General features: G+C 46.3%; 2 protein-coding genes across 3 annotated transcripts in view; both read left to right on the top strand.

Annotated features, from left to right (window-relative positions):
* Positions 1 to 353: 353 nt before the first annotated feature.
* On the top strand, positions 354 to 6081 carry rnf115b (ring finger protein 115b). The gene is made up of 10 exons (XM_070984883.1): positions 354 to 467; positions 608 to 794; positions 2395 to 2453; positions 2563 to 2620; positions 2708 to 2919; positions 3360 to 3428; positions 3538 to 3616; positions 3826 to 3919; positions 5119 to 5234; positions 5433 to 6081. The coding sequence occupies exons 2-10, from the start codon at positions 717 to 719 to the stop codon at positions 5553 to 5555; spliced, it is 888 nt and encodes a 295-aa protein (XP_070840984.1). The 5' UTR covers positions 354 to 467; positions 608 to 716; the 3' UTR covers positions 5556 to 6081.
* A 1443-nt stretch (positions 6082 to 7524) lies between these two features.
* Positions 7525 to 24848, top strand: part of ash1l (ash1 (absent, small, or homeotic)-like (Drosophila)) — a 30332-nt gene continuing 13008 nt past the window's right edge. For both annotated transcript variants that reach the window (XM_070983983.1, XM_070983984.1), the window contains exons 1-12: positions 7525 to 7689; positions 8723 to 8809; positions 11706 to 12507; positions 13361 to 17801; positions 20023 to 20689; positions 20851 to 21024; positions 21181 to 21275; positions 21705 to 21778; positions 21942 to 21987; positions 22241 to 22349; positions 22560 to 22766; positions 22947 to 23093. In XM_070983983.1, the coding sequence (XP_070840084.1) occupies positions 11899 to 12507; positions 13361 to 17801; positions 20023 to 20689; positions 20851 to 21024; positions 21181 to 21275; positions 21705 to 21778; positions 21942 to 21987; positions 22241 to 22349; positions 22560 to 22766; positions 22947 to 23093 (6569 nt within the window). In that variant the 5' untranslated portion in view covers positions 7525 to 7689; positions 8723 to 8809; positions 11706 to 11898. The remainder of the gene's footprint in view (positions 7690 to 8722; positions 8810 to 11705; positions 12508 to 13360; positions 17802 to 20022; positions 20690 to 20850; positions 21025 to 21180; positions 21276 to 21704; positions 21779 to 21941; positions 21988 to 22240; positions 22350 to 22559; positions 22767 to 22946; positions 23094 to 24848) is intronic.

Consider the following 24848-nt stretch of genomic DNA (forward strand, 5'->3'; position numbering starts at 1 on the left):
AAGTCTTTAATTTCCTATGAAGCATTATGACCAGAACATCCAGGAGCAGCGCATAACTTGTTAGCACTAAACATAGAAGGTGAAACGGTTTGTGCAATAGGACAGATGTTTTTAAAGCAGATGTTGCTGCTAATGTCACTACAGGTGTTTTATCCAGTGTTTCTACGTGTTGAATCATATTTTACCCATGCGTTTTATGATTGTTGTATGGATTGATCCAGCTCTACCGTGAAACTGGCTTTATATCCGAGCGGAGGATTCAGTGCGTTTAAGCCAAATTTCCGTTTTTAAGAAGAGAAAATCCACCTTGAAACGTTTTTTCATTCTCTGGCGACACCCAACACACTTGAAGGAAACTGCACCCGTGATGTCACCCTGACAACTTGTTGCTTTTTGAGCTCTGGCTCTCTGTTTGCTGCTGATTTTTTGCAGCGCCGGCCGACGCACGTCCGGTCCTGGAGCCGCAGGTAAATTTAGCCTGTGTGTGTATTCTTGTCGATCGCGTAAGGAGCCTAAAAATATTTACTTACTAAACTTTATTTCTGAAAAATTGCAATGCGAGGAGTGTGTCGCCTGCTCATTAATAATACTAATATGCCATCTGCAGCTGGCTCCCTGACATGACCCGGGCACCGGACCCTCCGGGACTGCGCTGATCCGTCTGAGACCTCCACAGGCTGCCACAGCGACGTCAGGCGCTGCGCTTCACCGTGAAGATGGCGGAGGCTGCGGGGGCACAACAACACCGGTTTTTCTGCCACTGCTGTAAATGTGAGACGAACCCCAAACTCCCGGTGAGTCACTTCAGAATAAACGATTATATTGTTATTATTATTACCGCACACGTGCATGTCTGGGGGATCGTCCCCGCGCGCATGAAGGCACGGGCTTTGACTTTTAGAGCTCTTTCTGTTGTTTAAACGGGCAAAGTTAAATGATTGATCTCTAACGGTCTGCTTGAAAATGATTATCACCGGGATTACTAAAAGCGCACGTATGGCAGCCTGTTGGTGCTTGTGTATGTGAGTTCAGCGCGCACCGAGATCTTACATTGGGGAGAGAGAGGGAGTCAAATCTGGTGATTCACGTTGCCATATTTAGAAGCACCACTGTTGGCGACTTTGTGTCCAGTTGTCTACTGTCAGCTGCGGGCGAGAGACATAAGAGGGGCTGGCCGGGTGACACCACACGCACCAGCACGTACATGGCTTCCTAAACCGTTAGAGCCGCAAATAGGTGCCTTCAGCCCCTGCAGCCAGATTTGTTATGCCCCCTTGTTGTCTCGGTGAAGCCCAGCTGAAGGATATCTCTCTGTAAGTGATTGTTTGCTGGAGATTCATTTCCTCTGGTGGCTCAGCTCGGAGCGTGAGAGACACTGCTGGAGCGCATTTGTTGCGCAGCTGGCACTTTTCACGGCACGATTACGCACCGATGGTGTCACGATGGAGCAAACAGCGCACGTGTGTTTGAGAGTGTGAGAGAGATTGGATCACACCATGTGCCCGTAAAATTTGTGATCACCCCTGCGCAAACACATGTGTATACTTTTTTTTTTTAAGATTATTTTTGGATAGTCGACCTGGAGACAGACAGGAAACATGGGGAGAGGGTGACAGGGATGACATGTGACAGCTTCTCAGCCTGAATCAAACTAAGGACACTGCAATAACAATGTACTTATAACCACTGATGCACAGAGATACTTGCTTATGAGGCTGTTTTTTTGTGATTCAGGCTGTGCCCCTTACTTCTAGTTTAGGTAAGTAATAATGCCACAGCCACATATTTCAGGAAATCATTTGCTTTCAATGTTGTGGCAACAGCTTGGGAAAGAGGAAAGGCCCTTTTCTGTGCCAACATGACAGTGACCTGGGTGGCCGGTGGCCTTGTGGTTGAGATGCACAGAGGCGTAGCACAATATTGTGGATGCTGTTTATAGGCATTCTCGATGGGCCGATCCCCCAAATCCACAGCTATTCATTATCTCTGTGGGCCTTCCTCACATGAGGGCCCCGTATACTCAATCCCTCTTTTCCCCCCTTGAGTCTAATAAAAGATACAAAAAAATCTTAACATGGCAATGGCCACTATGTCTACAAAGCCAGATCTATAAAGAAAGAATTTTTCGCACTTTGGTGTGAGAGAACGTGTCCGGCCTGCTCCTGACTCACGTCCAGCGACGTGAACTGGAACGCTGACCGTGGGCCAGGTGGTGCTCTCGTTAATGCTGCTGTGGCTGAAAGAGAGCCAGTCTCTGCAGCCAGGTCACATACTTGTCAAAAACCTTGAAGAGGAACGGAGGCTGTTATATGTAATGATTGATCCCCAGAGTTTTTGTATGAGAAGAGAAGTTTGTTTTTTGGCTGTGAAGTGTTCATGTTTTTCGTCTTCAAGGATTTCGTCTGCCCCAGATGTGACTCAGGCTTCATTGAGGAGGTGGCAGAAGACTCCAGGTACGGCTCACGTTTGGTTTCTAAGTATTAAGATGCATACATGGTCACTGTAGAGGCAAATCTGAAGAGTTGCAGCCTCTTAAATGTCGTGTTTTATTTTGCCGTCTAGCCTCCTGCAGGACAGCACATCAGTGGCCAGTGAAGATTCAAACTCTTTGTTCTCAGAGGTATGAGAACAAATGGCATTTTAATATGAACACTCCTCTTTCTCTGAGGCTTTGTTTGACACGTTGCTTCTCTGGTCTCACTCCAAGTTATGGCAGCTGCTGTTTATGGAGCGCTCGGCTCTTCTGTCGCATCCGCCCTCCTCAGAGTCCGACCCAGACGACAATGAGCAGGTACCTGCAGGTCAGAGCCGTCCTTCTCCGGTGTCGCCAGGTGCTGGCGAGGCCAGAGAACCAGAGTCTCCTTCCCAGCCTGAACGAGAGAGGCCGCCCAGGCCTGAACAAAGGCCTGCAGTGGAAGGGTGTGTGGACATGGTGCACAGAAACTGAACTATGAGGGTGTAAAAATCCTTTAGTATTCATAGATGTCTTTTTATTTGTCTGGTGATGTACAGAGCAAGTACAACCAACAGATGATCCTGATTCCAAAAAGGTTTGGACGCTGTGTAAAATGTAAATAAAAGCAGAATGCAGTCATTTCCAAATTAACTGTGCTTACTGATAGTGGGTTAACACAGAATTAATTGATTTCTGATTGTCGGAGCAGATTTCTTAATCTTTGCTCTTTGAACGTAATGTCTTTTCAGGATCCTGATGTAACAATTTGATATGGACAACTCAGACTCGTTATTCTTCATCTTACTTAAAAGAGCAGACGTGGGAATCTTCCTCTTTTGTCTCAGTGTCAGACTCACCGTACACTAAAGCAGACATCTTTGCTGTCTGTTTTTGCCTTCTCAAGGATCGTGCAGCAGTTCTTGGCCGGCCTATTTGCCAACAGCGGAAACCCCGGTGCTGCACCAGCTGCACTGTAAACGCTTTTTAACTCTCGATTCACATCGTTTGCTTTTGTTTTCATCTAACGTTGTGTGACAACGCCCCTCTCTCCCTCTGCTGCTCTCTTTCTGTTTGTCTCTCAGATCCAGCATGCTACAGTTGTATGCAAACCCCGGAGATTATGCGTGGGGTCAGGGAGGTCTGGACGCTGTCATCACAGAGGTCAGTGATGTCAGAGGCGGTGATTTTTAAGCACTGTAGCACTCCTTCAGCTTCTTCTTCCTCCCTCTGTCTCTCAACCTTCTATAACAAAACTACTTTCATATCTCCTTCTCCAGTCTCGACACCCACGTCTTTCTTTGTCTGCACAAACTGCACCTCAATCCCTCAATTCTCCACCTCACTTTGCTTCTTCTCCCACCCGACTGTAGTTGTTAGGACAGCTGGAGAACACAGGTCCACCTCCTGCAGAAAAGGAGATGATCTCATCGCTGCCAACTGTTTGCATCTCTCAAGAACAGACAGGTAGTGATCCCAGCATGGCATACTGCGCTCCGGATCACATGATCGGTCAACCACGTCTCCTATCAGGAGGCCGGTTTGAAAAGTTTGGCTTTTGATATTGAGATTTGTGTTGAAGTGTTTCCTTTTTACAATAAGGCATATACACACAAGAGGACTGATAATGAGGACTGATCTTTCCTTTCCTCCCACTGTCATTCATCTCTTCCTCCTCACTTTCCTTGCATCTTTCTTTCCTTCCATCCATCCATCCATCCATCCATCCATCCATCCATCCATCCATCCATCCATCCATCCATCCATTTGTCTGTCCTTTTCTTCTCCTATCTTTCCATCCCTTCTCCCATATTTCCTTTCTTTATTTCACCTTCTCCCATTTTTTGTGCACCCCATCAATTTTTCTTGATTAACTTTCCTTTCTTTTCCTTTCTCTTCTTGCCTTGTCCTGTCATTCCTTTCCTCCTCTCTCTCCTTATCTCGTCCTCTCTGTCTGTCCCTCCTGTCCTTTCCTCCCTCTGCATGTCCTTAACCTCTCCTATCTTTTCTTTCCATCTTATATATTTCTATTCTTCCTCACCTTCTCATCCCTTCCCCTTCTATCTTTCGCTTACTCCTCCCATCTTTCCTTAGCCTCCTACCTCTCCTTTCCTCCTCTCATCTTTCCTTTCCTGTCTCTCCATCCCTCCTCTTATTTCACACCCACTCCTTTCATTCCTTCCCTTCTATTGTTATTCCTTCCTTCCTCGTGTCTTTCCTATCTTCATCCTTACTATAAAAAGAGGACTACTGAGCCATATTAGCCTAGTATTAGTAAGTCATTGATAGATATTTCTGGCCGGGCTGCAGACTACTTCTAAACAGTAGAGTGGCTTTATTAAAATAAAAACATGACCGAGGTTAAGGCTTTTAGAAATGTGGATTGTTGTAAAGTAGTTCAAGAGCTGCTAAATCTTTATTTACACATCATTAAACTGGGCTGGCTTCATGAAATGATAGAGGACTACATTATAAATACATCACTGTGCTACAGTGTAATGGCCTATAGACCCTGCTTGCACATCTGAGGTCGAATGAATCATTAAACATTTTATGACTGTTTTCTGTATCTACTTCTGTGTGTGTAGGTGTGTGTATGTGTGTGTGTCTTCCTCATGCACACGCTCAGACCTTCTGTTTCTGTTTTTCTTGTTTTTCTCTCCCAGACTGCAGACTGGAGTGTCCAGTTTGTAGGGAGGAGTATTCATTAGGGGAATCTGTCAGGAAGCTACCCTGCCTCCATTGCTTCCACAGCGAATGTATAGTGCCTTGGCTGGAGCTGGTAAGGACGAGGAGTGGATGTGGTCAGTGGGCTGAAGACGTGTTAGATCATGGAGGTTTTAACAGTGTGTCACACATCCTGAATTGAGGAATGTGACGACAACGTGGAAACTTTTTACCCAGACGTGTAGCAGTTTTCTGCTCTTATTCTGCTGACTTTTTGCCTGCAGGTTAATAAGTGTTTCTCTCTCGGTCACAGCATGATACCTGCCCTGTGTGCCGAAAAAGCCTTGACGGTGTCGACAACAGCCTCCCGCCCACATCAGAACCCCTGGAAGCCCGCTCCATCAGGACAGAGCAACAGGAGCGGCAGGCGATCTGAAAAACGGGCCAAGCAACTCTACCTCCATTACTGTTTTCAAGAAGCACGTGTCTCACCTCAGACCTCCCCCCCTTAGCCCACCCTCGCAATGACTGCTTTTAAATAAAATACATGCATCAGAGTTAGATTTTGCAGCTTCAACTCTCACTTGATTCACGCATCTCTGCTGAGGACCTTTACTTTTTCTACTCCAACACCTTCAGCATTTTTTTGAGCCACACTACACAGAGAAAGGACCATGCAGTTTGCTGCCAAGCTGCGGAGGTGATGTCCTTCCTCACTGCCCTCTGAGGTGGATTTCTGAATGACTGACTTTGATGTCATGAACTCACCACCACTGAACTGCCGGTGGTGGTCAAAATGATGGGAATTCACAGAGTTATGAAGTAACACTTTTGCATGAAGGCTCTTGGTTAGATGATTTCTTAATGCAGTACATTTTGTGGGCGTTTTTCCACCCAGCCTGATTCAGCGTTGATCTCCTCTCTGTTTAAGCTGTTATTAAAGCCTAACCCTCTGATCCTCACCCTCTGCACCTTCTTTCATCTCACTAATCACGAGAGATTCTGAAGCAGATATTCACAGGCATATTGCAGACTTTTTATTGGTCTACCTTTCAGCTTGTTTAATAATCAGTTGGGTTAGCATGGCAGTTTCATTTTGAGAGCATATTCAAGGCTTTTCTGTGTTTCTTTTGCATTTTGTGGTCAGCACTGCTTTTTTTTTGTGTCAGATCTTAGATCTCAGAAGAATAAAATACAACAGAAAGGTTTACTTGAATATGGTAGTATATCGAGAGCACATCAGAATATAGTCTGATCCAATAAAATATAATACAATAGAATAGAGTAGTATAGAATATACTGTTTTAATACAGCATGATACAGTATCTAGCCTGTAGATAGCCTGTATATAATGACGTATAATAGTGCTGAAACAATCGAACAGTCAATAAGAGAAATTAATTGTCACCGATTTTGAGAATCAGTTAACAATCTAAGTCATTTATTGAAAACAAAAAAAAAAGTTCCAGCTTCCCATTGTAAGGATTTGCTACTTTTCCCTGATTTGCATTACCGTAAATTGAACATTTTTGGGGTTTTGAGTGTTGGTCAGACAAACAAAGCAAGTTGAAGACATGAGGTCACCTTGAACCTTAATTTGTGATGACCATGAAATTAAGCAGTCGCAGGCCTCATTGAATAGAACAGGTGAGCCTGCTATAATCCAGCCCAGCCTTCAGTAAAATATAGACTATGCCACATCTAACAAAACCAAATGCAACAATAAAGAACAGGAAAGAATAAAATAGGATACAGCACTACAGCTATGATGATTGTCATCATTTTTTTTAATCTATCAATTTATTATTTGGTGCATAAATTGGCAAAAAAAAAAGTACAACTGAATGAAACAAGTTATTTAAAATTATGTAAAACAGAGAAAATGAGAAAATCATCCCATTTGACAAGCTAAAGATGCGAAATGATGCCTGATAAATCATTAATTAATTGATTATATATATACGTTAAAAAAAAAAAAGACGATTAATTTACCGCCAATCTACTGATCGATTAGTCGACAGCTACTTTCGACTCTAACAGAAGAACTAACACCCTGATGGAGCAGAATGACTCAGTTGGAGGCTTGGAGCTGTCTCCGTGCTGTAACGTGATGTTGACGCGCTCTGTGGCAGCTGAGTCCAGGCACCGCCACGGTGACAGTTGACGGCTGCATACCAGCACACACACACCCTGAACCGGCCCCAAAACACAGCCCTCCGCGGCGGCCTAAAATAGTGAAATAATGAAACACAGACATTTTTGTCAATGCCCAGGGACCGCAGGAACCGCGTACGACCGACATTTGCTCTCCTCTCCTCTCCTCCCCTCTCCTCCCCTCTCCCTTCCGCCCTCCTCGGTCCGTCCTCCTGCCCTCCCTCCCTCTCTCCCTCCCTCCCTCCTCTCCGGGACTGAGAATGCCCGTGTTGTACTGACACAGTAGCGATACGGGCTGAGCAGACATGGAGGCCCGATTGACGAGAGAGGCCCGTGCTGACACATCCAGGCCCAGCTAACGGCGTGTCGGACTGGATTTCGGAGCATCTCGGGAGATATTACGGATACCAGTTGCTGTAAGGAAAAAGGATTTTTGCACCGAGGAAGGAGAAATAGAGGGAGATCCATTTCGGGTCTCTGTTGATTCAACGCAGCCGCCATTTTGTTGACAGTTAGTGTTTTTTTTAATAACCTACACGGCGCTGCATCTCTTATTTTACACCACTGGAATATAATTCACCACATTTTTCGCGCGTGTGTTTCAGTCGATATAAATTGTGCGTTTGTCCTCGAACCAAAGTCGGGAGATTTTTTTCGGGTTTCGCTGACTTGCTAGTGCATCGTTAGCCGTCGTAGCGAGATGTAGTAACACGAGTGCCTACGAGAATGTGACGGAGATGTAAGATTATGTGCATCACTTGTCCGGGGTTGTGTCATATTCGCTCGGTTTACACAAATACTTTGAAAACTGTAGGCGTTTGCTGCTCATTTGGAGCCCACATGCAGTGTGAGTTAAAGCCATGCAGGGCGAAATTAGCTTGAATCGTCCTCAAACAGGCTGCTGATAGATGGCTAGTTAGCCGCTGCCAGTGCCATTGATACAAAATGTAGCACAGGCTGTCTAGTATTGGATTGATGGTAGCAACTAGCTCCTTACAAAATAAACAAACCTTTCACAATACATGGGCTATATTAAGCTCCAAGTGGTCAAGCCATCCCCATTACTTTACCGCCTTGCTTGTTATTATCCTGAATATTATGGAAATGCGTTTTTTTCGGGGGGATGCTTTACATGCTGGCACTCAGCTTACACCATCGCAACTTTGTGTTTTGGAGGTGGAAAGGTTAATCCAATTTTTGTACGTGGTCAAGAACCGTGTGCGTTCATTCACATCTTTTTTTGGATCAACATTATTATCTCGTCCTAACCTATGTGACATCCAAAAACAGCACAAACATGTGTTATGCAGTTGTAGCTGAAATACCAGCGGTGAAATACTCATTTCAGGCTGTCGCTTTTAGCTCACGGAACATGCCTTAGATCTTAAAAACATCACCGATATAATCTGACATTTTTCATGTTTTGTTTTTCTCGGGGGGGCAATTCAGCACTTGGAAGATACAATATGTGGCCACCACGTTGAGGGACGACACAGAGCCAAATAATGTGAACACCGTTTCTGGACAATTACAGAGGTGAGTGAAGATCATATGAATCTAATACATTAGACTAGATATCCAGATTTTATTGCTGCTGTTGACATAACAGTGTAGCTCCACTGAATGGGATTCCTCACCGTTTGCCAGATTTTAATGGTCTGTTTACCCACAAGTAGCTCTGCGAAATAATTCCTCGGCTGCATGCATTGCAGTGTCACCCTCGCTGCTTTCAGAAGCTGTAAGAGCGTGTCTCGGAGGCCGGATTTCCCTGTGATTGAGACAGTAATTATGAGTGTGACTGCACAGGGGTGAATTTGCTGACTGAATATGAGGACTTGCAGCGAAATGCAGGCTAATGTGTTCGCAGACAAGTGCAGCGTTGACTGTACAGGAAACCGAAAGCAGATAACGTTATTTGGTCTGTACGGCCCTCCGCTGGCCAACCACGTTTTTTGCATAACGCGACGGAAAGTGTACTCAATTACGTTAAACGCTCGTTTTATGCACTGCATTTTAAGGCAGTGAATGAATGAACTTGCCTGGGCTGCTACAGACTGATGTTTGCACGGTGACATCTGTCATTCGGCTCCGATTTATTGCAGCAATTCGTTTCTCGTCGAGGTTTAAACATTGCAGCCGCCCCCTTCGCTTAAGGTCATGGCGTGTTACATTTAAGTTCGATCACTTCCGCTGTTAGATGATATAAACTCATGGTAGTAGTAAAGGTATTTGCCTGCTCCCCCTCCCCGAGCACGGCTCCGTACTAATACCGATAGAGTAAAAGCCCTGCAAATGACACGGCGCTCGGAGGGCAGACGCCAGCCCTCATGTGAGTGATGATGGGGGTGGGCGGGTTGGATACTATTGCTATGGCCAAAGGGAAATCAGCAGTTATGAACAACGTGTGCAAAAGTGAGGAGGGAGTGAGAGGAGGGAGGGAGTAGGGGGAAAGAAATGGGAGGGGGCGCGGGAAGTTGTTTACTACGTTCCTGCCTGCTCTGCCATTTCTTAGCTTGTTGGCCTGATATTGATTATTGATCTTCTGTTTTTCATTTTCATATCTGACATTTGTTCCCGTTTTATGTATCTGTCTTTGCACGTCAGCTCCTGGTTATTGTTGTGAAAGTAAAATCACGTGACGGACAGGCGCGATTGATATGTGTCTTTTAAACCAGTAGTGCTGTTATTCTGTTCTTTTGCACTATGACTGTAAAGCGAAAAGGCTGTGGCGTAGACCTAACTGCTTTGTTAATACGAAAGTACTGAGATGCTAATCGTGAAATGGATGCAATTTAGTGTGTGTCAGTTAAAAACTAGAAGGTGATTTGGCCCACTATCGGATCATTTATCTCAGAACAAGTGGCAGTAAATGACCTGACTTAGCTTGTTAGAGGTACAGGGAATGTTTTGACTCTCCAGGAGGCTTTTCTCTAGATGTTTGTCAGTAGCCTCTCGCGGAGTTAGGTACTATAGTGGCTTATTTTTGGCATAGCTGCTGTCAGGCAGCGGAAGCAGCCAGTATCTCTGCAAGCGTTTAGTATAAAAGAAAGAGGGAGAACATTTGTCACTCTGAGAGAAGGACACAGGGAGCAGAGTTTTGGAGGGGGGGTGTATGCTGGATGCAATGTGTTTTTGATTAAAGTAGGAACACAGTGACTTTAGTTTGTGTGCTGTTACTACTGCTTTCCAAGTTTGCGAAATAGAGTCAGGAAGAGGATGGAAAAGCTCAAAGAAAACGGTGAAAGAACACAGAGATTGATGGAGTGCTAAAGAAAAGAGGGAGGTGTGATTTGAGTGTGGTATGTGTAGCAAGGGGGAGTCTGCAGTTTTGAGGCGAAATGGAGTGAGTAATTGAAGTAAACACAGAAAAGAGGGCGTGGGGGAACTACAGGCCAGACTCCAAAAATTGGGTTGCGTTTACTGTGTGGTTCAACAACAACAAAAAAATCTCTACTACTGTTTTCCACAGTCATAATCCAAAACAAACATGGTCTAGGACTCTGTGTTGGGGAGATTCTTCTTTCCCTTCCTCTTCCTGTGACACTTTACTGATGTGACGACTTGTATGACTTTCCTGAGGCTCCATTAAGTGGCTCTTTTAGTGCTCTCCACTAATGTAGGGCGCAGAGAAACCGCCGGCACGTTGACGCTCTATCACTCACTCTCAGTTGCTGCTGGCGAAGGCTGGGAAAGGCGGCCGGATCCTCTGTCTAGTCCCAGAGGGCCCAATGTGCTGAGGTCACAGTTCTGAATTGCCTCCAAATGACTTCACCCAGAGAAAGCACCTGCTTGGGGGCGAATCCGCATTAAATCACTCAGTGGCCACAGGGAGCTGTAGACAACTTCATTGAATTGGGCTGTCCTCTATGGAGCACAATTAAGAAACATGCTGCGATCTGCTGCTGTTGTGCTAACGCAGGGTATGAGCAGTGTGCCCCTAACACAGGCACCGTTTTCACTGCAGCTAATGAGGCAACTTAAGGGATTGCTCATTTGGCATCTTATCCTGTAACACCTAGGAAGGATGTGGCAGCACTGTGGGATTAACTATTGATTCTGGACTTTGTGGGCTTTGTAATTCTCAGGTGGACAATTCACAGTCCTTGAGCCTAAGGTTGCATTTCTCAGGTAGAAGAGCCTTGGCTGTCTAAATAGGTCACAGATTGGTATAGGCTGTGAGGACGAACACACCATAAAAAGTCACCTAGACGGGATGAAGGACAGCCTCTAACCAAATAGATGATAAAAATTGTTGCCCTCCGTCTGCTTTACACCATCATTCATTAAAAGACATTTTTATACTTTCAGTTGCAGGGCACTGTTTAAAACTGTCAATGTTTGGTTGATGTTCTGTGTGTTGCAGTGACTAATGTGGAATCCCCCCCCCCCTTTCCCTTCTCTCTCCCTGCTATACCTGTCTTTACTTTTGCAGTTGAAGGACGGAGAAAGAGGGCTGGACAGCCGAGGAAGGGAGAGAAGCCACCTAAAAACAAGGAGTGCTTCACCCTCACCGTTATCCCCCTCCCCCTTTTCCCCCTTCACCCCCATCCCACCCCTAACAAAAACTCTACCTAATATCCACAACACCTCCTCCTTAGCAAACCTGAACACCCCTTAAAGTTCTGATGGATCCGAAAATTCAGGGTGGAACTGCAACTCCACCCCCTCTTCTCTCAGGTGCTCCTACAGGGGAGCGAGAGAAGGAGGGAGGGGGTGGAAAGAAAGAAGAAGAGGAGGAGAAGAAGAGAGACAGAGAGAAAGAGGGCGCAGCCACTGTCTCTGCTGGTACAGGAGGGCCAGGAGCAAGTGGGTCAGGAGGTGCCAGCGGTGATCAGTCCCATTTCTCCATCAAAGAGAGCAGCCTGTCGGAGGGCAATGTCAAACTTAAGATTGGCCTTCAAGCTAAACGCACGAAGAAGCCCCCTAAGATCTTGGAGAATTATGTGTGCCGACCAGCCTTCAGGGCCACGGTGAGGCATACAGGACGTGGAGGTGGCAGTGCTCGTGGAAACCGTGCCGGGGCAACAAGTGATGGGCCAGGGAGTCAGAGCCAGAGTCCGTCACACGGCAGGGAAAAAGAGAGGGAGAAGAGTCCCAGTGTCAACAGACCAGTCCCATCATCTTCATCAACCCCCTCTACTAAAGCTCCTACACCACCTCCTCCTGCTCCTCCTCCTGCCAGCACTACCACCCTGTCACCCTCCCAAGTGAATGGGAGTGCTGCAGCAAAAAGGGTAAGGAGGGAGAACATAGTCAATTTATGTATTACGATAAAGCACAAACATTCAGTATTGACATCCAGCATGTTCACCTAGGCATATATTTATTTAACATACATACCTATGTACGTTTACCTTACTTTCTTAATATGTTATCAGTCATCAGTAAGGCAGTGGTCACAACAAGGTTACCTTAGTAATCACCATGTTATTGCACAGATAAAGAGCAGGGCATAAATTCTTCTTTAGTTTCCTTTGTGTTCTCTGTTGGCCGGTCTCTATTCATCATGCACTGCCCCCTCCAGCCTCCCTCTGCCTGTGTCGTCTATCCTCTGTCTCTGCCTGGCCATGTCCTCTCCACCCCCCTCCCCTGCACAACCCCCCCATTCTCTCTCTCTCTTTCTCTCTCTCTCTCTCTCTCTCTCTTGCTCTTGCTCTCTCTCTTGCTCTCTCTTCCTCTCTGTCCCCAGTCTGACCCTGATAAGTGTTATTGAGTTGAATGTAACTTCCCCCATGGGCATGCCTGGGAACAGCACTGGACAGAAAATCCTATCAGTAAATTGCATTTTGTAAACGCGTCTAGAAACCTGTTTCTGACTGTACTTTTAGCTGGGGCTGTCTCTGGCCAGATGTGTTAAGTTCAGTGGCATTAGCACCATAGCTACTCTTAATTTTTCACATTCCTCTCACATTTGTTGTAAGATATCAGCATATGACTATATTGAATTACTTGAAAAACTGGAGGGTTGTGTATACATCCATGCATTGTAGAAATTGGGCAGTATAATTCTTAAATGTAATAATTATTCCTTAGTTATCACCTGTTTGTTCCCATTAATCAAGTGCCATCATTTTCTTTTTTGGGCAGGGTTCACCAAAGATGGATTGCAAGTCTGATACAAAGCCAGACATGAAAGCAGCCACCACTGCATCTGAGAGGCCCCTTAACCTTCACCGCCCTCCACCAGACAGCAAAACGCATCCGTCTGGGAAGAAAACACCAACTCCACAGCCTAACCCCCGGACATCTTCCCCTTCTCCGCCACTACCTGCATCAAAAGAACCCAGCTTTGAAGGAGTTAAACCTCCTCAGTACACCTACAGCACTGAAAGTCAGAGAGACAAGGACAAGGGTGTTCAAAATTGGGGAGCACCCACAGTCACTGAGAAATTAGCTCAACTCATAGCGACTTGCCCACCATCAAAGACCCCCAAGCCAGCCAAACCTGCAAAGGTTGACCCTGCTCCTCCTCTCCCAAGCTCAGGCTTTATGGCCCCTACAGCCAAGCAGCGAGACAGGGCTATGGCCAATAGGAACACATATTCACGAATGGTACACCTTTCTCCGCCACCTCCTGTGTCACGGCCACCTGGTCGGCCTTATGGTTCTCGGAATAAAGACAGTATCTCAGAAAATTCTCCCACCCTGACACCACTGAGGACGGAGGATAAAGAAGAGGCTGGGATAGCTAGTAGCAGCAGCAGCAGCGGTAACAACATCAGCAACAGCAGCAACTGCAGTAATCACAGCAGCAGTCAAACACTCTCTTATGGCAATAACCGCCTGTCAGCACTGTCAAAGGACAGCAACAGTGACATCAGCAACAGTAGCATTTCCAAGCCACAGTCACGTCCAGCTCACTGCCTAGCCCACACCACATCTCCGACATCTTGTCCCATTTCATCCTCTTCCACCACCTCAGCTGAGCAGAGGACAGTGAGTGCGGTGAGCCACCTGGGCTCCTCTGCTCCCTCACAAGGACACCATGCACGAGAGAGTCCTGCCTTGGCAGAGGAAAGTAGTGCAAGTGAGGTGGAGCAGGACAGGGGCACCCCCAGAGACTTAACCAAGTGTCCTGCTCCAGCAGGAACAGGAAAGCCAGAAGGGAAAGACAAGGGGGGTAATAATCAGTCACTGCGAGTTGAGAGGGGGAAGAGCTCCAGTCCAAGTAAGCGCAGTCCCAACAGGGATGGTGGCAGACCTGGTTGGACTAGCAGTCCCCCTGAACCTGTAAGACAAAGGGCACCTTCTTCATCAGAGCCAGATGGTGAAGAAAGCCCACAAACACCTCTTAGAGATGATTCTCCTGATTCATCCCTAGACTCCCCTGCAGAGCAGGACAGCAAACCCCTTAAAAAACGCAGAGGAAGGAAACCCCGCTGGACTCGTGTCATGAACAAGACGCAGAGTCACAGAGGAGGCCAGGACAGTCCCTTTGACCAGAGCAAAACCACCTTGCCTTTATCTTCAAGCTTGGAAACACCGTCACAGCCAGTTAAAAGACCTGTTGGCAGGCCTCCCAACCCAAATAAGATCAAACCAAATCCTGTGCCACAAAGTCCAGCGTCACAGCTCTTCCCACCCCAGCCTAAGAAAAGGGGAAGGCCGAAGTCTAAAATGCCAAGGCTTGATGCCCCGGCTCCTGGGTGCCTTCCTAACAAGCTGGCCCCCTCCAAGGTCTTTTCATCTTTGCTTAAGTCCAAAGAAGAGCAGGACCCGCCTGTTCTTCACCCAGAGGTGGACCTGAACCCGCCTAAACCTATGCCTAGAAAACGTGGACGCCCTAAGCGCCTTCCTCCTACCTTACCCCAGGAGGGTCAGCCTCCCACATTGGCTCCAGAGTCAGGGGACATGGGAGACAAACGGTTCCGCAGCAAAGGAAATGGACAGCTTATCATGAAAACCATAATAGGCAAGATCAATAAGATGAAAAGTATGAAACGGAAGCGTATTCTCAGTCAAATCTTGCTAGGCCCAAGAACAGAGGACACCGCTAAAGGCAGCACCAGCGGTGTGGTTGGTTCTGTGGAAGCTACAACCCAATCATTGTCCTCCCTGGCTGCTTCTTTTGGGGGAAAACTGGGGCCACAAATTAATGTAAGTAAAAAGGGCACAATATACATGGGTAAGAGGAGAGGCCGTAAACCAAAAGCAGTGACCAATGCCACAGCTACAACTCCGCCCCCAGAACCCTTCCTTTCCCCAAACACCACATCCCCTCTCCATCACCATCAATCGCAGTCCCAGCAGCACCACCAGCACCAGCTCTCCTCTTCAGAGGTCTTTCCCTCCCCTTCCCTCTCACAGTCTAGTGGTGGCCACAGTCCCATCAGCGATGCCAGCTTTGTGGAGCCAGGCTCTGTGCACTTCGGAGGTCACTCTCACTATTCTAACCCCCATCATAGCCACAACACGTTCTCCTTCCCTCCCCCAACCTTTTCGGCCCCTAATCCCCGCAACCTGGGGATGGGCTCAGCGTCATCGTCTCTTGCGACAGCAGCTTCCCAGAAAAAGTCTTCTTGCCGGGGATACCATCACCACCACCACCATTACAGGCAGCACTACCATTACCATAAGCTTTCCCCTCCCAGGCCGCTCCATCCTACCTCCCCTGCTCCCCTCAGTGAGCTAAAAGAAGCCACTCCGTCACCAGTCAGTGAGTCACACAGTGAGGAGACAGTGCCCAGTGACAGTGGTATAGGAACAGACAATAACAGCACCTCTGATCGTGGTGAGAAAGCTGGAGGGGCGGGTGGTTTGGGTGGAATCGGGGTGCCACCTGGAATGGGCAGTGGATTATTAATGCCAGGGGTCATCGGTTCAGCTATGGGTCCAGGGGTGGGCCTTAATTCCAGAGGCAGGCGGCGACACTCCACTGTGCTCATGGAACATCCCTCACCCTCTCCATCACCCCACGGGGCAAGGTCATCCCCTGATCCCCGGAGACCTCACCCAGCAGCTCCCCCCTCCTCCCTAATGGGACACAAGGAGAAGCATAAGCACAAGTGTAAACGCCGCAGCCATGGGTGCCCTGGCTATGACAAGCTAAAGAGACAGAAAAGGAAACGCAAGAAGAAGTACTTGCAGCTGCGCTCTCGACGGCATGATCCAGACTTTCTTGCTGAGCTGGATGAGATTGTCGTGAGACTGAGTGAAATTCGGATAGCACACCGTACTACAGGGCACCGGCTTGGCAGTGGAATAGGCATAGCAGCGGGAACAAGTAGAGTACCAGGAGTGGGAAGCAGGGCCAGTGGTGGCATAGGAGGCACTGCTGGCCCACCTCCACATCATTATGTCCACAGGGACCTCCTGCCTACAATCTTCAGGGTTAACTTCGGCAGCTTTTACTCCCATCCTGCATACTCCTGTGACCCATTGCACTATGTTCGTAAACCAGACATGAAGAAGAAACGGGGACGGCCTCCCAAACTGAGGGAGTCCATGTCTGAAGTTCCCTTTGTACCTGGACTTGGATTTCCACTCTCCAGTGGAGGCTTCTACCACCCATCCTACAGTGTTCCCTACTCCTCTGGCCCCCTGGGGTTGGGCTATTACAGAGGCTATCCTCCAGCTAGCGCTCTGTATCCCCACCCACACCACCAGTCACCCCACACAGCCCCATCCCACCACTCTCACCACTCACCATCTTTTCCCCCTCCTCCCCCAACATCTTACATGCATCACCACCACCCTTCACATCTCCTGCTGAACCCCTCCAAATTTCACAAGAAAAAACATAAGCTGCTTAGGCAGGAGTATCTGGGAGGAGGAAGGTCCCCTGTCCTGTATCCACCCATGTCATCTGAGCTTTCCTTCAACTGGCACCACAAACATAAACACAGACACAAGCACAGAGAGCGCTGCGCTGAGGACGACAGGGAGGAAGCTGCAAGAGGAGGATCAGAGAGTCGGGTTAACGCAGGGATTTCTGAAAGTGGAGCATCAGGGAAAGGAGAGCGAGTTGGCAGTTTAGGAATGGCGGAGTCTTTACAGCGATGCCGCTTTGGACGAGACACCTCCATCATCGGTGCCAGCAAACAAGCTGCAACCACTTCTGCCAATTCACCTTCTTCTTCCTCATCCTCATCTGCAGAAAGGTACAAGCGCAAGGAAGGCTCCATGTCCTGTCTTGGGCCCTCCAGGCTTGCACTGGGTAGCAGCTCAAAAGGCCACCACCCAGTAGAGTCCTGGTTCAGGATGGGCAGCTCTAAGGCAGACTACTCAAAGCTTTCACGGAGTCATGTGGCACCTGGCCAGGGTCCTTTCTCAGATGGACGAGCTGAAGACCCAGCTGGCTGCTCAGACAGCGAGGATGAGGAGCCTCTTACCCCCACGGACGATGGAGAGCCTGGAGCCCATGATTCTCCAAACCTTACAAATTTGTTTGCCTCTGCTCTCACCCGCACTACACTGAAGGGGGGCAGGAGCAGAAAGACTGAGGTAGTCCCAGAGAGCTCCAGCTTTTCCCGCATGGACCGGCCAATGAGGAAGGACCGCTCAACATCAGCAGAAAGGAGAGAGTTAGGTATGTCTAATCTGGTTGAGATTAATCTAATTGGATCTTTTTAATGGGCTGCCTAAAGCACAGTGTCCACTGATGAACTGATATACAGTTTACGACAGCATCTGCATAGTTCATTTAAAATAAAGAGAAAACTGTATAGAAACCAGAAAACATCAGGGGTCAATTAGCATTTTTTTGTTCTTGGATATGACATTCACTGCATAGAATCCCATAATCATTATGCAGCCCTATAGACTTTTGAGTTAAATGAGCTATTTACCACAGAAAACCTTTTGACCCAAATAAAATTTGCCATGGTTAAAGGTTATAGGAGTCAATTGTGCACCAAATTAGTCCTGATACAGTTGTACAAAAATCCTGTGATTCTTTTGCTTTATAGCTTGGCACAGCTATGGTGAATTTGGCTCAGCACGCAGTCAATTAGATCCAGCGCTGATTTCAGGACTATGTATTTGGGCAGTAACTCTTTCAGGCTCTGACATATGGCACAGCGAGGGGCCTTGAAAATCTTGCTTGATCTCTGCTCGGTGAAGCTTGTGTGTCTTTTGTAAATCCTTCATAGTGCTGAGAAATTTACTAGAACCATCCATATCTCAGTCATTCTACAATCAAACAACACTGGAAAATGATCTGTTCTGTTCTTCTAGCCCTCACATCTCTCCCCCATCTGTACGAAGAAACTACTAAGTGGAATAAGCCACGTATTTTAGTGAAAAAAAATTCTCCTGGAAAGACAGTGACATCCCCTGTGCATACACTGTCTGACATTTGGTAGCTCTTACTAGTGGTTAACGGGCTTGGCCAAAAAAAAAAAGCATGCGTAATGACTTAAACTGGCTTCTCTCTGAGTGTGGATGGTTGCAGTTGGCCACAGTTGATATAGCATTCCTGCCAGAGTTTAAGGGGTGGAGTGTTTTGTTAACATGCTATATTTAGTAGACATTTCCCTCAAAAGCCCACAATGTGAGCCTTAGTCCTATCCTTCAGTATACCCGGCACCTGGGCTGAGCTCATGTTGCTGATGCAAGACATAGTTCCTCAGAAATGGTCTTGCTTCATCACTGTGACTCTGAATGCCCCCTGACTAAAACTGATGTCCTAGTGTGTCTGTGAGCAGTGGTGGGGAGGGTGTTTTCAATGCGAATACTACTTAATGTTCATGTGCATGTTAGTAAGTGAGATGGGAAACTGTAAGGTCCCCTTGGAGACAGCATGGTGTAGATCAAACCATGCCAGAGTAATCCTGGATTAGAGCTTAGGAGTTGGGGTCAACCAGTGGTCACAGACTGCACTGTGAAAGTAGATGAGACCAAAGGTGGAGACTGGGCTGACACACAAGACAAGTGGGGAATGATGGAAGTAGATTGATGCGTACTGACAGGAGACTCTAGAGTGATGTGGGGAAGAAAGGACTGTAAGGGAGGCCAAAGACAAGGTGTAGCATATAGGAGCAGGTGTGAATATGCATGTTTTCATCCAAATATTCATATTTCCAGTCAGCAAAAGTACAAAATAAAAAATACAAATAAGTTGTTAATGGCAACTGCTGTTAAGAACGTCATGTTCACACCATGCATGATCACGCACCATGACCACATATTCACACATGGAAATGGGGCAGGGGTTCAGGTTAAATCGTTAATGGCTAAACCTGTTGATAATGTAGTTAATCGGTTGTCCCGTTTTGACCCTGTCTTACCGGGTCACTTGGGTTACATGTGTGGCCTCCCTGATCTTGCTGTGACAAGTCTTTGTGGGTCACTGGGCATAGGTCAATTCCTTTTCACTAAGCTTGGACTCAAGGTTAGACAAGGGGAGAAAGGAGTGAGAGAGTAAGGAAGTCAGGATAATGAGGCACGGGAGAGCAATGTTAATGGGGAAAAAAGATGTGAAGAAGCAAGAGAAATATGAAGCTTCATCTTGTAATGTTAAAGGATGAGAAGTAGGGGAAATTGTGGAAGACAAGGGGGACACATAAGTCTAAGAATAATATAAATGAGAAAAGAGGAGATGTTTGAAGAAAAATGTGAAAGTGGAGAGTGATGTAAAGAGGAAAGTCAGAGAAAATGAAGAGCAGCTAAGAGATGGTGAATAGATAGAAGTTGTAATTAATAAATAAACAGCCTAATGCCACCTACAGATGCTAAGACTGTGTGTTATGTGCTTTGATCATTAGTGCTACATATAGTACTTAACACTAATTTTCTGTATTTTTGACAAGGGTCATCAGGTATCCAGACAAGAGGTGTTGCCCTCTCAACCTCTGAAGGGCCCGAAGGATCCCTGCACCACCGACAGCAGCACCATCACCAACCTTCCCTGTTTCACTCCCACGGCTCGGCTTCCTCCTCCTGCCTCTCCCCCTCTCAGGACTGTTGCCTGGATGTTTCCCTGCCCCACCACTCCCATCGGGCACAGCCATCCAAACACAGCCTGCACCACGTCAACAAAATCCTGCGTGCCAAGAAGCTGCAGAGACAAGCTCGTACAGGAAACAACGTGGTGAAGAAGAGGGGCCCTGGACGTCCCAGAAAGCACCCGTTACCATCCCCTCCACCATCCCCACCACCCGTGATTGAATTGAATCAGGCCCGGCACAGGGACCGAGGGGGGGAACGGACAGCAGGGGGACGAGGGAGGGAGGGGGACACTGTGAAAGATGCTATTGAGTCTGTGGTCCAGGGCCAGCGTCGAAAAGGTCAGAAGAGGAAGCACTGGGACAGAGATGGGGAGGAGGAAGAAGAGGAGGAAGAAGAGGACGGGGAGGTAGAAGAGACTGAGGAGCGATTGCCGGATAGAGAGGAGAACCTGGGCAACCTGGTGGCAAGGCCCAGAGCTGGGACAGGAAGAAGCTGGCTTACCCAGGACGAGCTCCAGCAGTTTCGTGGGTAAGCCAATTTTCACCACATGTTGAAAATCAACCTTTATCCCTCAGAGTCTCAGCTATGGAACAGACACAAATTTACAGTGATCACCAATCTTAAGATTCAATCCTGATATCTAAACATTTATTAAGTCACTAGAGATCAAGTCATGGTTCTATTTTTAGCTCAGTGGAAAGCAAGCCAGATGGCCGCGGCTCCCCAGAACGCCCCGCCACCGTCTCCAGGGAACAAGCCCCGGCCATGCCCATAACCAGCCAACGAGAGAAGAGACCAGCTAGACCTCCAAAGAAGAAGTTCCAGAAGGCAGGACTTTACTCTGATGTGTACAAGACTGAAGAGTGAGTTCCATTGAAAATTGATACATTTTTGCTTCTGATATTGATGTTTGCTTTTAGATATCAATGCGCCATAGTGGAGTTTTTCTGGACTGCTTGTGCCTTTACATTGCCTTTAACTGCCTTTACATTTTCGCATTTCTGTACCACACCTTGTAGCCCCCGGAGTCAGCTTCTGCAATTAAAGAAAGAGAAGCTAGAGTACATACCAGGGGAGCACGAGTATGGATTGTTTCCAGCTCCTATACATGTTGGTGAGTCTTAAATTGGATCACTTTTTTAGTTTGCACTTCCTATTTTTAAAACACGGGATCTGACCATGTCCTCACTACCAAATTAATTGATCAGTGTTGTTGAAACAAATCTAAGTTATTTATGTTTTCTGATGCTGTTAAAGGTGTGATTATGAGTCATGCTTCTATGTGCAGAGATAAAGCATGTGCCTGCCTCATGAAGTTGGATTAGTCAGAGTACTTTTTGCTGAGTAATAGCCAACACCATTTTATCTTGAGGTAGAATTGTAGGGCTTCTGGGGTTACTCATCAGTATCCAGATAACTCAGCAAACCTGTTTCTAGGAAAGAACAGAACCCCTCTTTTCTACAGTAACCCAAGGCTTATATTTTTACATTTCAGTTCTATTGTCTCTCCCCAAATTTACTTTGCTTTGTTTTGTTTTTTCAGGGAAGTACCTGAGACAGAAGCGCATTGATTTCCAGTTGCCTTATGACATCTTATGGCTGTGGAAACATGACCAGGTGATCAATCACGTTGAGCACTTAGTGTCTGTAGGGCTTTTCCATGCTCGCAGTAATTTACTGATGGGTAGTTTCAGAAGGTACAGCCTCAGAGCAGGCTCACATAAGTATTTGATACTGACTTTAAACCCCTTTGTGTTTACCACTATGTTTTGTGTTTCAGCTTTACAAGAGGCCTGATGTCCCCCTTTATAAAAAGATCAGATCAAGTGAGTATCCAACTTTGTTCCTGGGATACAGCCAGAATGCAATATGTAGCCTCGTCAGTGTGTGTTCTTGCTTTTTTTGTTCTATTACTTCGGTTGTTGTGGTTGATCTGACTGTTGAAGTCCTTGTCATAAATTATATGCATTGTTTGCAAACCAGGAATTGAAAATATTTCTTGATGTCACTGCTGGTCACACTTGATGAGAATGTCAGTAACTGTCGATGTGAAGTGGTAATCCCCCCTTTCTGTCACAGATGTCTATGTGGATGTGAAGCCTCTGTCTGGTTATGAAACAACTACATGCAACTGTAAACCTCGTGAGAACTTGAATGAAAAGGGCTGCCTAGATGATTGCCTGAATAGGTAAAGACAAATCACAGCATAACATCAGCACTGAAAAATCAGCATTCAAGTTTAGTCATATGTTTGTCTCGGAATATTGTTGTAAAGTTGGTTAAAGTAATCAGACAATTAATGAAACAAGTGTGAATGGAGGGTAGGCATGGTGTTAAGACAAGGGAATTGCAGCCTCAGCCTCATTATACATTTTTTTTTAATTGCCTATTTCCCCAGGATGAGCTTTGCTGAGTGCTCCCCCAGCACCTGTCCATGTACTGATCAGTGTGACAACCAGCACATCCAGAGACATGAGTGGGTCCAGTGTCTGGAGCGATTCCGTGCTGAGGGCAAGGGCTGGGGCATCCGCACCAAGGAGCCACTTCGCCCTGGACAGTTTATCATCGAGTACTTGGGAGAGGTGGTTAGCGAACAGGAGTTTAGGTGAGTTAATTGGGTCACATAGTATGTGAGAAGTTCCTAATGGGTGGCAGACACGAATGTCCTGCGTCTGTCTTTCTGCCTGTTTCACTTCCTCTGTTCAGGACTTAATTTATCCTGACAGAGAAATTAACGAAAGCCTCTCTTTTAATCTTCCACCCCCTCTGTCCTACTGTTTTTCAGGAGCCGTATGATGGAGCAGTACTATTCTCACAGTGGCCACTACTGTCTGAACCTGGATAGCGGCATGGTGATTGACAGTTACCGAATGGGCAATGAGGCACGCTTCATAAACCACAGCTGTGAACCCAACTGTGAGATGCAGAAGTGGTAGGTGTCACGCAGCTTTAAACCAGCTTCCTCCTAATGTTTGTGTGGTGCTTTTGGGTTTTCACCAAAGCCCAGCTTTGGCTAAGCCTTTTCAGGAGCGAGCATGAGCAGTTGCCACAAGTTGTTCAGGACAGATAATTGAACCAGACCTCACATTAACTTGTTAATTTTTTACCAAAACACATTGTGTGTATTCTGGTGATCTGACCTGCGTGTCAAGCGCATTTTCTTCCTCACAAAACATTTCAAGTCCAACTGAAATCACATTCAGTCATCCCTTGTTGCTGTCTGAAATATTGTCAGTGTGTTGTTAGTATTTGTTATGATTAAGAAGATGTTTAATAGAATTATCAGAAATGCTCCTGGCTGGAGGGCTGTGTCTGTGTCTGTTTGACAGCAGTGTGTTGTTTGTGGTATTAACAGACATTTGCAGGTATGTTTGGATCCAGTTGCTGTACATGTACTGCAGCTGAGTAGTTAATCAGCTATCTAGTCTGCAAATGGATATTGGAAGTGAATGTTTGTTTGGGCTAAGGTGCAGAACAAGACGTGTGGTCATGTTTGTGCGTTATATAAGAAGGAGACTTGTGGACACAGTGTCAATTGTTGTTCAAGGTCTGTGGCTCTTGTGTTGTATAGCTGCTGTTTGTCTCAGTGTGACACGCTTCTCCACCTGTGATATAACAGTGACATTACTTATTTTTGAAAGCTTTGATTGGCTGTATTCAAATAAGTTCTTCATCCGTGTAGATGGATACCAGAACAGTGTTCTGTGGGCACTATCATTAAACTAAACAAATATGAAAAGTTTTTTTTTTTCTCAGTGCATAACACAGAGCATGTGATTCAGAGTCTGCATGTATGCTGTAGCATACAAAATAATGCAATTTCATTTCAGTTTAAGTATTTTAAATCCAGCTCTGTTCACCTCCATGTTAATTAGCTTGCAGTCTTCTACTTCCCTATCTTTGTTGGCACATTGCAGCTTTTCATGGTGTGTTACCACCACCTTTAAATCAATGCAATAGTGTGACACTGTTCGCATGAGTGTGTATTGTGTCACCCGCATGCGCTTTAGTGCATGCACGTCCTCTAAAACTCCTCAGGGGAATGAGGAGGTCCTTTTAAGGACTGTCAGGTACAGCGACAGTCACAGAATATATTAAAGCAAGAGACTGTTAGACAAGTGAAGCTGAGGATCTCGCTTGATCGTTGTGAGAGGAAAGTGGGAGATGCTGATTGGAAAATGTTCCAGCTTTTTATTTTTCAGTATTCTATTTTCTAAACCCCTCCGTCATTTATGGTTAACGAACTGGAAAATGCTAGCCTATTACCTAAATAGTTTCAGTTAATGGCTGTCAGTTTGTGTGCCTGATGATCCGGCTGAGCTGGGTAATTTCTTACTCACTCTGTAAGAGGTGAACTGAGAATAGTGAAAGTGCCAGAACAGAGAGGAAGATATCCAGCACAGAAATAAGTATTTAGGTACGGTATGATTTAAATGGTGTAAGTCTTGCTACGGCAGTTTTATTCTTGACTCCTCACTCATGTTATCAGAGAACACTGTAAGTATGTTACAATGAATCTTGTAGCTCTAAATCACTGTGTGCATGCTTTATTGCATGCGAATGTGGGATTGTTTGTATTAGTGTTAAGAGCCCCTTATTATGGCAGAAATTCTTAGTTATATTTAGAAGTTCATTACGGATAGGTTGTCACAGTGTATGGTAGGCAATATTGTGTTGCCCTAGTTTG

Source organism: Chaetodon trifascialis, chromosome 17, assembly GCF_039877785.1.
Source record: "Chaetodon trifascialis isolate fChaTrf1 chromosome 17, fChaTrf1.hap1, whole genome shotgun sequence".
NCBI lineage: Eukaryota > Metazoa > Chordata > Actinopteri > Chaetodontiformes > Chaetodontidae > Chaetodon > Chaetodon trifascialis.